At 34.9% G+C, this 11,873-nt stretch overlaps 1 protein-coding gene across 1 annotated transcript; it reads left to right on the forward strand.

The window, feature by feature from the left end:
- Nucleotides 1–6,775: 6,775 nt before the first annotated feature.
- On the forward strand, nucleotides 6,776–11,459 carry TMN7 (transmembrane nine 7). The gene is made up of 7 exons (XM_022047178.2): nucleotides 6,776–6,994; nucleotides 8,539–8,703; nucleotides 8,839–8,948; nucleotides 9,159–9,267; nucleotides 9,342–9,454; nucleotides 9,692–9,842; nucleotides 9,965–11,459. The coding sequence occupies exons 1-7, from the start codon at nucleotides 6,884–6,886 to the stop codon at nucleotides 11,120–11,122; spliced, it is 1,917 nt and encodes a 638-aa protein (XP_021902870.1). The 5' UTR covers nucleotides 6,776–6,883; the 3' UTR covers nucleotides 11,123–11,459.
- Nucleotides 11,460–11,873: the final 414 nt, after the last annotated feature.

Below are 11,873 nucleotides of genomic sequence, written 5' to 3' on the forward strand. Positions count from 1 at the left end.
CCTAATTTGTGATTTTTTTGGAACACGTGCAGGTACCAGTAGTGCGTTTCAGTTCCCCGGGAAAAATTCAGGAAAAATTAGGGACAGCCTGTAGGCGCACTGTGAAGCCGTGTTCGGACCCCGAAACGAGTAAGAACCTCTCACCCTATTTCCTATCACGGTATTAAAGTTCAATAATGATAAAATGGAAATTCTTGAATCAACAAATGTGTGAAATTGCTTAAGGTCGCCAATGGAGCCCGAGTCTAGTGTGTTGGTCGGTTAATTGTTATTTGGCATATTTTGCAGTTTTAAATGCAGTATGAGGTCTGATGTTTTTATTTCATTGTTTCGTGTGCATATTTTACTGTTTTATTGATTATGGGTTGAATGACCGAGAAACCGATGCTGTATGTTGTCTTATTTGACATAATTTACTGTTTTGCTTGTTTGCGTGTGAATTGATGATGCTGACTGAGGAAAAGGGGAATGAAAGGTTATGTAAATTGATAATTGTATAATGTGATCAACCTGACTAGATATCTTGGGAGATGGTGGACGGACCGGGTCTGTAGGGAACCCTACCGGGATTGTGGTCTCTCATACCGGACGGGGTATGGAGACCCTATGTGTTTTGGCGCCCATACCGGACGAGGTATGAGGACGGCCCGTTTCACCCTCATACCGGACGGAGTATTGAGGTTTATAGTTTTGGCGCCCATACCGGACGGGGTATGGGGACGGCCCTGGAATCTGATTACAAGTGTTAAGGGTTTACAGGTAGCAGGACCCCTATGGATCCCCATGGATACTAGTAGGCTGGTAAAAGAGGAAAAATATATTGTGTAATGATTAAATTACAAAAGGCGTGATAAGTATTATGTTATACAGTTTATATGATTTCATGATGATGATAATGTTATTGCTTTCGTATATTGTTTTATGAATTTCACCGAGGTAAATGGATGGTAAAGGTTCTATTATTGATAAAAGGATTTGTTGTAAATCATGCTCCATTGGTCTTTTTGTGTTTTCTACCCACCTTTACCTCCGTGACGGTGAGATATCGTGATATCTTTACTGGGCTAGTGTAGCTCATTCCTTATTTAATTATTTCAGATCAAGAAGACATTGTTCCCGAGCCCGTTCCGCAGGAAGACGACGAAGGGGACGCCTAAAGACTCCATAATCATATTCATAGCTTTTACTTTCGAGTTTCTCTTTTAGTTAGTTTGATCTTTTATATTTTGAGCACGTTTTTGGTTTTTAGTGTAAGGGATGTTAATCGAAATTTTGACTTCGCTTCCGCATTTGACATTTTTAATACACATATTTCATTTTAAATTTCCGGGGCCGTTACATTCATTTCTGTATTGGTGAGTAGTGTGACATTCTAGATAGGCTAGTGTAGCTCACTCTTTCATTAACCATTTCATATTAAGAGAATTAAGATTCAGATCCCGATCCACAAGAGGGTTGCAAATAGGATATTTAATTGTTTACTTTTTATTTATTTCTTTGATTATTTGTTGTTCCTTTAGAATGGTTATTCTCGTAACCCTATTGGGTATTCTGAATTATTGTGTAAGGAATATAAACTCTAATGCTATTATTTTGCTTCCGCACTTAATTTATAATTTATTTTCTTTCAAGTTCTAGATCGTTACAACATTATTTGTAATACCCTAAATTAATTTTTAATGTAATTTAAGATTTATTCATAAATATAATTTCTTAATGTTTCATGTTTTTTAATTTTAATTTAGAGTAAAAATGAAGTAAAATTGATGAAGGATTAAATTAAAAATAATTTCGGAAAAAATAGGTGAAATTTTGGGTTATTAGAGTATTTTTTAAAGAAAAATCAAAAATTAGGGGTCAAAATATAATTTAAAGAAGTTTTGCCACGTAGGATGCCTAGTCAGCAGCCCCGACGAACCAGAACGCGCCGTGTGGCAGCGGACACTGACGTGGTGCCATGCGAGAGGTCGCGCAGGTGATCCGTGTGCCCGCGATCAAGTGGCTCAGATCCATTTCCCACGCATGAACGACCCAGATGTGTTCCCTCCCCAAATGTAATCGGACGGTTCAGATTAGATCGCAATGAACGGCCCATATTGGATCGCGATGAATGATATAGATTCATTCTCTATTTAATTGCGATTGGATAGTCTAGATCAAACGCGATGGATGGTCTAGACCAAAAGCATATGGATATAAATAACCCTCATCCACACCAAACCCTAACCTTAATCGCCAAACCCCCTCGCCAGAAAAGAAGACTCAGCCGCCAAGAAGGAGACCGTCGCCACCTGCTGCCGTGCTAGAGCCCTTTTTGACCGCCAAAAGAGATAAAAAAAAAATTTTGCTCAGAATTTAATTTTATATACACTCATGGCCAAATCAGAGTAAAAGAACTGGCCGATTGGCCCAAAAATATGGGCAAAGCCCGGCGGCACCATCGCGAAGAATTTCACAAAACGCCTCCGATGAGTCCCTTCTCAATTCCTGTTTTGTGTAATTTTTTCATCATTATGATCACCGTTTCCTCCTCTACAGGTTAACCGGAGCAAAACACCAAACCACAACGTGAGCTGGAGGAGCTGCCGCATTAGAGAGCCATGTCGCCGGTAGGTTTTAGTTTATTTGTGTTTTTTTGGCCAACCAAGGCCCTTTAACATGTTTTCTCATAGGAATTGATGCGAAATCGGCCAAATTCGGCAAAAAACAGCCGAGCTGAGGCGAACTGCCACTGCCTATCGCCAGAGCACGGCGGAGCCGCCATGCTGGAATTCCAAAATTGGACAAAATGGGCCTTGAGACTGATTTAGGATTTGTTTGGGACATTTATAGGTACTTATAGCACGTTTTAATTCCCGAAGAAAAATTCAGAGAACCCAGGGACCGCTAGTGGGCGTAGTCAATAGTTTAGCCTTTCAGGTATCAAATTGAGTAAGAATCTCTCACCTTATTCTCTGTTATAGAATTGAAGTCTAATTAACGATAAATACGGTATTTTGTACAATTTAAAAAATGTTCATGATTAATTACGGATTGCTAATGGAGTCAGAACTGGAAATTATTCTCTGTTGATTTATATTGATTGGTTTTATAATTTAAATGCGTGATAGTGCCTTATTGATTTATTTTATAGCTTTGAATATATGTATTATTGTTTTACGTGTTTATGGTTGAATTGAAAAACTGGAGGTTAAAGGTAAATGAAAAACTTGTATGATTAAGTGACTAGATTAAACAGCAGCCTTACTGGACATCCTGGGAGATGGTGGACAGAATGAGTACACAAGAAACCTTACCATGAACGTGTCTCATACCACACAGGGTATGGAGACTTAGTAACTTGGTACTCATATCGGACGGGGTATGAAGACGGTCCGTTTCACACTCATACCAGATGAGGTATTGAGGTTTGGTAATTTGAAGCTCATACCAGACGGGGTATGAGACAGCTCGTAATTGAGAATGTTAAAGGAAGAGGTTCATGCATAGTGGGGACATCCCTATAAACCCTATGGATACCAGCAGGCTGGTGAAAAAATGGGCAATTGTTCTTTGATGATTTGTATATGAAAGTATAATATGTGTTATGTTGCCAATTATATACGGAATCATGATATATATAATGTTATTGTTTCTATAGGTTATTTTCTATAAATCTCACTACGGTAAGTAGACGATAAATGGTTTTATTATTGATAGATTAATTTGCTTAATTTTGGGCTCTATTAATTGTTTTTTTTATTTTTTTCTACCAACTTTTATTTCTGTGCCGATGATATAGTGTGATATTCTTACTGGGTTAGTGTAGCACATCCCTTATTTAACTATTTTATATAAAGGTGATCAGGATCCAGAGCCCGATCCGCAAGAGGGTTGCAAGTAAAATACTAGTTTTCTTTATTTTTTATTTATTTCCTTATTTCTTTATGTTTCTTTCAAAAGAGTGAATTTCGTAACATTAATTGGTACTTTAAGTTATTGTGTAATTAGTGTAAACCTTAAACATTTATTTCGCTTCTGCACTTTAATTATCATTTATTTTCTTTAGATATTTCTAGAGTCGTTACATTATTTTTTTTATTTTAGTCTTTTGGGATATGAAGTTTGCAAGAAAATATAATATGTAGGATAATGTATCACCATGTCCATTATGTCTTATTTTACTTATGAGATCACCACAAAAAAAATACATGGAGTTTGCATTTTGTGAATCGTGCATCTAAGTGGCAATAAGTTCGGCTTGAGTATCTGAGGTAAGGTTGTTAGGTTGTCATTTAATAAATTATAGTTGGGATCAAATTTATAATCAAATGGAACTTAGAAAAATTTTAATTGTTTCTTTTGTAAGCTCATAAGTGCATTATGATAGTACGCATAAATAACATCTTTATCACTTATTTTGAATGCATAATTGAGTTATTTATTGTCTAACTTAGGCAATTTTACTTATTTTGATGCAGATTGAGAGATAAGACTTAAATTCAGAAAAGTAGTACAGTAGAGTTGGATTTGTGTAGAAGAAGTCATTAGTTCAAGTATAAGCCTTGGGCAAGACTTACACCTTAGCAGGGGCAGCAGATCTTAGTTCGCGTACAACCAAGCTTCAAGCAAGCCTTGCACTCTAGTGGCAGCAGGAAATATTAGTTCGTACATAAATAATCCTTGGCCAAAGTTAACACCCTAGTAGCAATAACAAGTATCAAATCATGCACAAACAATCTTTAGGCAAGGCTTGCACCCTAGTGGTAACAATAAATACTGATGCTTTAGTATTCTTTTAAATTTAAAAGAATATCCCATTTTTACCTGTAGGCGTAAAACTAAATCAAGCATGGGCAATTTTGGAAAGCAGAAAGAAAGATTGAAATCATCGAGGAAAAATTTATCTCCACAAAGGGGAAACCCTTATCCCCTCAGCCTTTAAATAGGACGTAAAATAAAAAAGAACGGTAGCTAGAAACCAGTAGCAGACTTCGTCTCCCTCGATCATTCTTTCTATAATTCCTTTAGTTAATCTTAAAACACTTTTATGGTGTATCAAGCTCAACATGAGCGATTAAACATTACAATTTTCAGTTAGAGATTTAATTGAAGCTTTAGCTTTAGGATTCTGAGGTCGAACTATTGTACTATCATTCTTACTTAACTTCAGTATTTATATATCTTGTTATGCATACAATATTGTCATTTGATATTTGTTTAACTGAATCCGTTGTGCTCGTAACATGATAACATATTGCTATTCAAGACTCCTGAAATACGTAATTATTTCGGTTATCTTGATATTAATGGTAAATTAGTGTCAAACTAAGGTGATATATAATCTAGTTTGAATTAACCGCGTGGTTGAATTCATTGATTAGAATCAAGTCTTTCTAAATTTTAATGTTGTTAGTAAATTAAATTGTATGAGTGACTCTAGGGTTGTTTATTAGAAAAAATTAATCAACAAACGTCTCTTAGTTAATATAAGATTAAGGAAATATTAGTTGTTACAGCATTTCCAACAATTAGAACCATTTTATTGAAAGTTGATAAGAAATGCCTTTACATTAATGATAAATTCTGCAAGTTAAAACTGATATAACTTCTTTAACTAAAGCTCCCTCATAACTGGTTTTTATTACATTACTTTGTTGAATTATTTTCTATTTTAATTGCTTTAAGTTTTGTTGAATTATTCAATCACTTATTCTAAGACAAAAAAACCTATAGTCTTTACTTTTATAACTACTGTAAGAGAATATTAGTTTTCAGTTCTCTGTGGACTCGACTTTATTCACCGCTACTACAATATTATTATATCATTTGAATAAAAATTTATTTTTAGTGGATTCGACATCCATCAACATTGATTGGGCATTTATAGTCATTTTTGTTTAATATGATTTACCTAAGTTTTTTTTAAGAGTATTGTGTATGCTCTCAAGATGAAAATTTAAAAATCTCGGTGTCATTAAATTCTCTTCAATATGTTAATTCATCTAGGGTTCTTGCAATCTATTGGGTTTTAACATAAAAAAATTAGAGTGTCATTTACATATTTATTTATGTTATATATCATGATATCTTCTGAGAATGGTTAGATTTGAGGGTAATTAGAAAAGACCACATATGATGAATTACGTTAGACTATGAAAAAAGAAACTAATTTTTATAACAATGATGAAATCTTTAATGTTATAAGATGAAACTTGGTCATATATTATTATCGAAGTTCACAATTAATAAGTTATTGATATCTCGCCATTATACTATCTTGTTCTTTTTTATTTTGTGGATTACTGATTTTTTTTATTAGTTAGAATAAGTTTGCTTTCAATTTTTATTTAGAATAAGTAGTTTAAAATTTGTATGTTATTAAATTTCATAGGTACTTTTATTATAAAGTATATAAAATAATATTAAAATTAATTAACATTGTAAATGAAAAGTAGTAAATAATAGAAGTAAATAGTACACATGAATAAAACTATTTGATCTTTACCCAAACTAAAAAAAAAAAAAAAGAAACTCAATGAAGTATTTAAATTATTTAACAAATTCTATAAAATTTGGAGAGTAAATGAAGTGGCAATATGGAAAGCCAAAGTAGTTGGAGATTAAATATATAGATATATATATATATATATCTATATATATTTATTTATTTATTTATTTGAGATCATTAAATAAATATATCAATGGATTATTGATATTTTCATTCAGAGAGACTAAACGGTGCCGTATATGTAAATGACCATTTGTAATAACAGCATTTTTACGCAAAAAATGCGAAGTTACTGGCAATAGTCTCCAGTCTAAGCTCTCAACTCTCAACGCTATTAAAATGATATCCTTCTCTCTCTATTGAACCAAACCAGGGAAGAACCAGAGAAAGGAGATGAAGAAGATGGGTGACAGAACGATTATCGCTCTCTTCTTCGCTTTACTTTATCTATCTACTGCGCATTCCTTCTATCTCCCTGGTGTTGCTCCTCGCGATTTTCAAAGGGTATCTCTTATCCTTTATCTCTCTTTTTCTCTCTGTGGACAAACATATTACTATCATGCCTCGCCCCCTTCCATTTTTTCACTTTATGGATTTATAGTCTTTTGGTTTCTTCAAATTTACTTTATTTTATGGATCATTTCTTCTGTTAAGTGAGATAAAAGTTGGATCTAGGGTTTTCGGAGTTTGATCTGGTATATCAGTTTTTAATCTTAGTAGATCTGTTGTAATTTTTTTTCGTACTGGGGATTCGAGTTTCTTTTTGATCTTTGTGTTCTTCCGTCCCTTAGACTTGCTGTTCTTGCTGGCAGTTATAGTTCAGAATGTTTAGCTCCATACTTCCATTTAATTGATGTATTTTGTTGGGTTTGCTGTGATCGAAAAGTGGAGTTTTCCCATAATTGAATGGATGCTATAGCATGAAGATCTCTTTAGAAGTTCTTTTATGATGTGTTTTTCGCCTTCGAATTTGGCATCGGAAAACGAGAAGAGCATTTAGCTGATGCATGCGGCTGTTGTCTAAAAGCTAAACTATTGTTACTATTGTTCTTTCTTCCATTTTTAAATGGTTATTCATATTCAGCTCAGCATAACCAGCACGGGATCATTGAAATGCGATGCTTAGTGATTGATCTATTGAAAAGTAAATCTGGGATCTCAAATGTGCTGTAGATTTATTTTCATCTTTTCCATGCTAGGAGATTGCTTTTTTCATTGAGCATTTGAAAGTGCAAGTAGCTATGCAGGAAAACTACTAAAGTTTTATGAATTTCAACTTCATATTAATATATGCTCTAAACTCTGATTGGTTGGAGAGGAAGGTGGTGAAGGAGAAAAGATGTTTGAGAGAAGAATGAGAGGAAAGAAAATTAGGAAGAGCAGATCTTCCTCCCGCATGAATTGATCATAATCCTCGCAAATTGGGTGCTCATATGTGTACAAAGTAAAATCTGTATTAGTTTTACTTTTTTCCCCTTACATTCCTTATATTCTCTACAAAACACATAATGGAAAGATCATTTTTTTTTTCTTTTCTTATTCCTATACTTTTTATTTTCTCTCCTACCAATCTTAGACATAGTGTCCGGTTGTGTTTAATGTAAGGCCTCATTCTGATTTGTGTGACATTTAAAACGAACTGGAAACTACGAATTAGAGTGCACTGTGCTGCAGGAATAGAGTCTATTCCTTTTCCCCTGATATCTAACCATCCTAGTCTTCTGCTTATTTGTGATAAGAGGTGCCACTTAATACAGCAATGAAAGTTAAGTAGATGAAGTAGTATGGTTTGAGGAACTTAAAGAACTAAACATTGACTTGAATTTTTGTACTGGTGTAAGCTATTTGTATGTATGTCTAGAAGTGTCCTTGACCAATATGTGATTTTGATTTATGATTAGGTAAAAATGCATTTGTTTAACTTTGTTACTACTGTTGCAATCAAAACCTTTGTTCCCTTTTCTTTCTAATTAGGATCAGTAATGAAGCTACCATCTTATCACTAAGTAATTCCATCTGTTACTATAATTATCCCATTTCCTGAGCAGGGCGACCCACTTTCTGTCAAAGTGAACAAGTTGTCATCTACAAAGACTCAACTTCCATATGATTACTACTACCTCAACTACTGTAAGCCGCCTAAGATTGTCAACAGTGCAGAAAATTTGGGAGAGGTTCTCAGAGGTGACCGTATTGAGAATTCAGTATACACTGTAAGGAACACTTGCTTTATCTTCCATTATTTATGGTAGTTGGTAAATGTTGAATTTTTACTAAAATTTTGACTTTTGTTCCTTAAATTTTCTTATATTATTTTGCAAGTCTTAAGTTTATGAATTATGTTCCAGTTTGAAATGAGGGAGGATCAGCCATGCAAAGTAGGATGTCGAATAAAACTTAATGCTGAATCTGCCAAAAATTTCAAGGAAAAAATTGATGATGAATATCGGGTTAATATGTAAGTAATGGCTCTAAACTGTAGTTGGCAATCTTTGCATCTTTGGAATATATATATATATATATATATATGATATATGATATATGATTTATCTGCATTGTTTTATTTTATGTTATTGGTTCCCTGAAAATATGTGTGTATATATTGCAATCTAATGCAATCTGTTTACATAGTTTCTCTTTCACAATGTTGATCAATTTTCTTCTGCAGGATTCTTGATAATCTCCCAGTTGCTGTTCTTCGACAAAGGAGGGATGGAAGTCAATCAACAACATATGAACATGGTTTCCGTGTTGGATTCAAAGGGAATTATGCTGGGGTATGGTTTAAAAAGCAATTGCTATGATAGGATTTTCCTTTGGCATTAAACTCTGGCAATTGTCTGTTTTACAGAGCAAAGAGGAGAAGTATTTTATCAACAACCATTTGAGTTTTCGAGTTATGTTCCATAGGGACCCAGAAACTGATTCTGCCCGAATTGTTGGATTTGAGGTTACACCAAACAGGTGCTGTATTGCTCTATTCACATAATCTCTATCCACTTTATTCCCTTGTGGTGAAATGCCTTCTTTGAGCTATTTTTGTGTCTGCTCAACAGTGGCTGGTGAAGAGTGGATATTGTAGTTGTTCAGTCTTCTCTTTTTTCCTTTCTTTATGTGTATCTGCTTGGATTGCATCACTAAGTAACTGGGTTTACTTTCTCAAGGTCATCACTGGCTTATACATTCCATTGTTGCTAACAGTATCTTACACGAATACAAAGAGTGGGATGAAAAGAATCCACAGTTGGCAACATGCAATAAGGACACCAAAAATTTGATTCAAGGGACCACTGTCCCTCAAGAAGTAGACACAAATAAGGAGGTTGTGTTTACATATGATGTAACCTTTAAGGTATCTCTATCTTTCATTTTTTTTGAAATAATTAGGGTATCTCTGTCTTGACTTTTGGTTGTTTCATCAATCTCATTTTTCATACTTCACATGTTCCATCACACTTGCTGCTGTTTATCCAGGAAAGTGATATCAAATGGGCGTCTCGTTGGGACACATATCTTCTCATGAATGATGACCAGATCCACTGGTTTTCCATCATAAACTCATTGATGATTGTCCTCTTCCTTTCTGGGATGGTGGCCATGATCATGATGAGGACTCTATACAAAGATATTGCAAATTATAATCAGTTGGAAACCCAAGATGAGGCTCAGGAAGAAACAGGATGGAAACTTGTCCATGGAGATGTCTTTAGGGCACCAGTAAACTCTGGTTTACTTTGTGTTTATCTTGGTACGGGTGTTCAGATCCTTGGAATGACGCTTGTGACAATGATATTTGCACTGCTAGGGTTCTTATCTCCTTCCAACAGAGGAGGACTTATGACAGCTATGGTTCTCTTGTGGGTTTTCATGGGGTTATTTGCTGGTTACTCATCAGCTCGATTGTACAAAATGTTCAAGGGTACAGAGTGGAAGAAGAACACCTTAAAAACTGCATTTATGTTCCCTGGTATTCTTTTTGCAGTCTTCTTTGTTCTGAATGCCCTAATTTGGGGAGAACAATCTTCTGGGGCTGTGCCTTTTGGGACAATGTTTGCTCTTGTCTGCTTATGGTTTGGTATATCTGTTCCCTTGGTCTTTGTGGGCAGTTATTTGGGCTACAAAAAGCCAGCAATTGAAGACCCAGTCAAGACAAACAAAATTCCTAGGCAGATACCAGAGCAGGCATGGTACATGAAACCTGTCTTCTCCATCTTGATCGGAGGCATTCTTCCATTTGGGGCTGTCTTCATTGAGCTCTTCTTCATCTTGACGTCAATATGGCTGAACCAGTTCTATTATATATTTGGATTCCTCTTCATAGTTTTTGTTATTCTGCTAATCACTTGTGCAGAGATCACAATAGTGCTCTGCTACTTCCAGTTGTGCAGTGAGGACTATCACTGGTGGTGGAGATCCTACCTGACTGCTGGCTCCTCTGCTTTGTACCTTTTCCTGTACTCTGTTTTCTACTTCTTCACCAAGTTGGAAATCACAAAGCTCGTCTCCGGGATTCTTTACTTTGGTTATATGATAATTGTTTCATATGCCTTCTTTGCCTTGACGGGCACAATTGGTTTCTATGCATGTTTCTGGTTTGTTAGGAAGATCTATTCCTCAGTGAAAATTGACTGATATGAAGATACAAAGAGGGGCAAAGGAACTTGGGATCAAGTATTGTGAAATCTTTTCCAGCATTCTCTGCATCGTCAGGATGAGATTATGCATTGGAAGTTTTAATGCTGTTCTCTTCGAAACCTTTTAGTTCATGTAGGGTAGGGTAGGGCTTGGCTTGCTGTTCTGTTACACTGTTAAAAAGTCGAATCAATTGTACTTGTAATAGCCTTGCAAGAACCTTTGAGCAGTGTTTTAGATGTGTTGAGTATACCCTTAAATATATCCACTGATGCCAAAACAATCATGAATTTTGTGAATTCTTGAGTACTTTGTTATTTACAATAATGATTTTTAATTGCCTGTGAGTCTTATTACAGTTAAAGACCATGCCCACTAGAATGATAATGCGAAATTTGCATGTAAATGGCAATGATTTTGTTGTTGTTCTGTTTCTCAAATGCATTGCATTATGGCATCTCAATTTTGTTAACAGTCCTGTTAGCAGGGTGTTTGTAGCACCTTTTTTAAGTAGCATTTCTTTACAAGATCAAGGTAGAGTTTTGTTTGGGCGCCCTTTTTAAATAGCAATAGCATTCAGTAACAGTTGTTGAATGACATTTCAATTTTTAACAAGCCTTCTTGTTCTTAAAAGAAAGACTGTTGTGGGGAGAGAGCATTTCCATCCTTCCATATCAATTTATTTTTGGTCCTGAATGTCATTGAGTGATTAATATTAGTTTGATCAGGTTGTGCTTTTAATTGCATTAAT

The sequence above is a fragment of the Carica papaya genome, chromosome 4, assembly GCF_054855325.1.
Source record: "Carica papaya isolate Zhongbai chromosome 4, ASM5485532v1, whole genome shotgun sequence".
NCBI lineage: Eukaryota > Viridiplantae > Streptophyta > Magnoliopsida > Brassicales > Caricaceae > Carica > Carica papaya.

Coding starts and splice junctions, on each gene's coding strand:
- TMN7 (XM_022047178.2), top strand. CDS start 6,884: ATGAAGAAGATGGGTGACAGAACGATTATCGCTCTCTTCTTCGCTTTA. Junction 8,704..8,838: donor TTGAGAATTCAGTATACACT/GTAAGGAACACT, acceptor ATTATGTTCCAG/TTTGAAATGAGGGAGGATCA. Junction 9,843..9,964: donor CATATGATGTAACCTTTAAG/GTATCTCTATCT, acceptor CTGTTTATCCAG/GAAAGTGATATCAAATGGGC.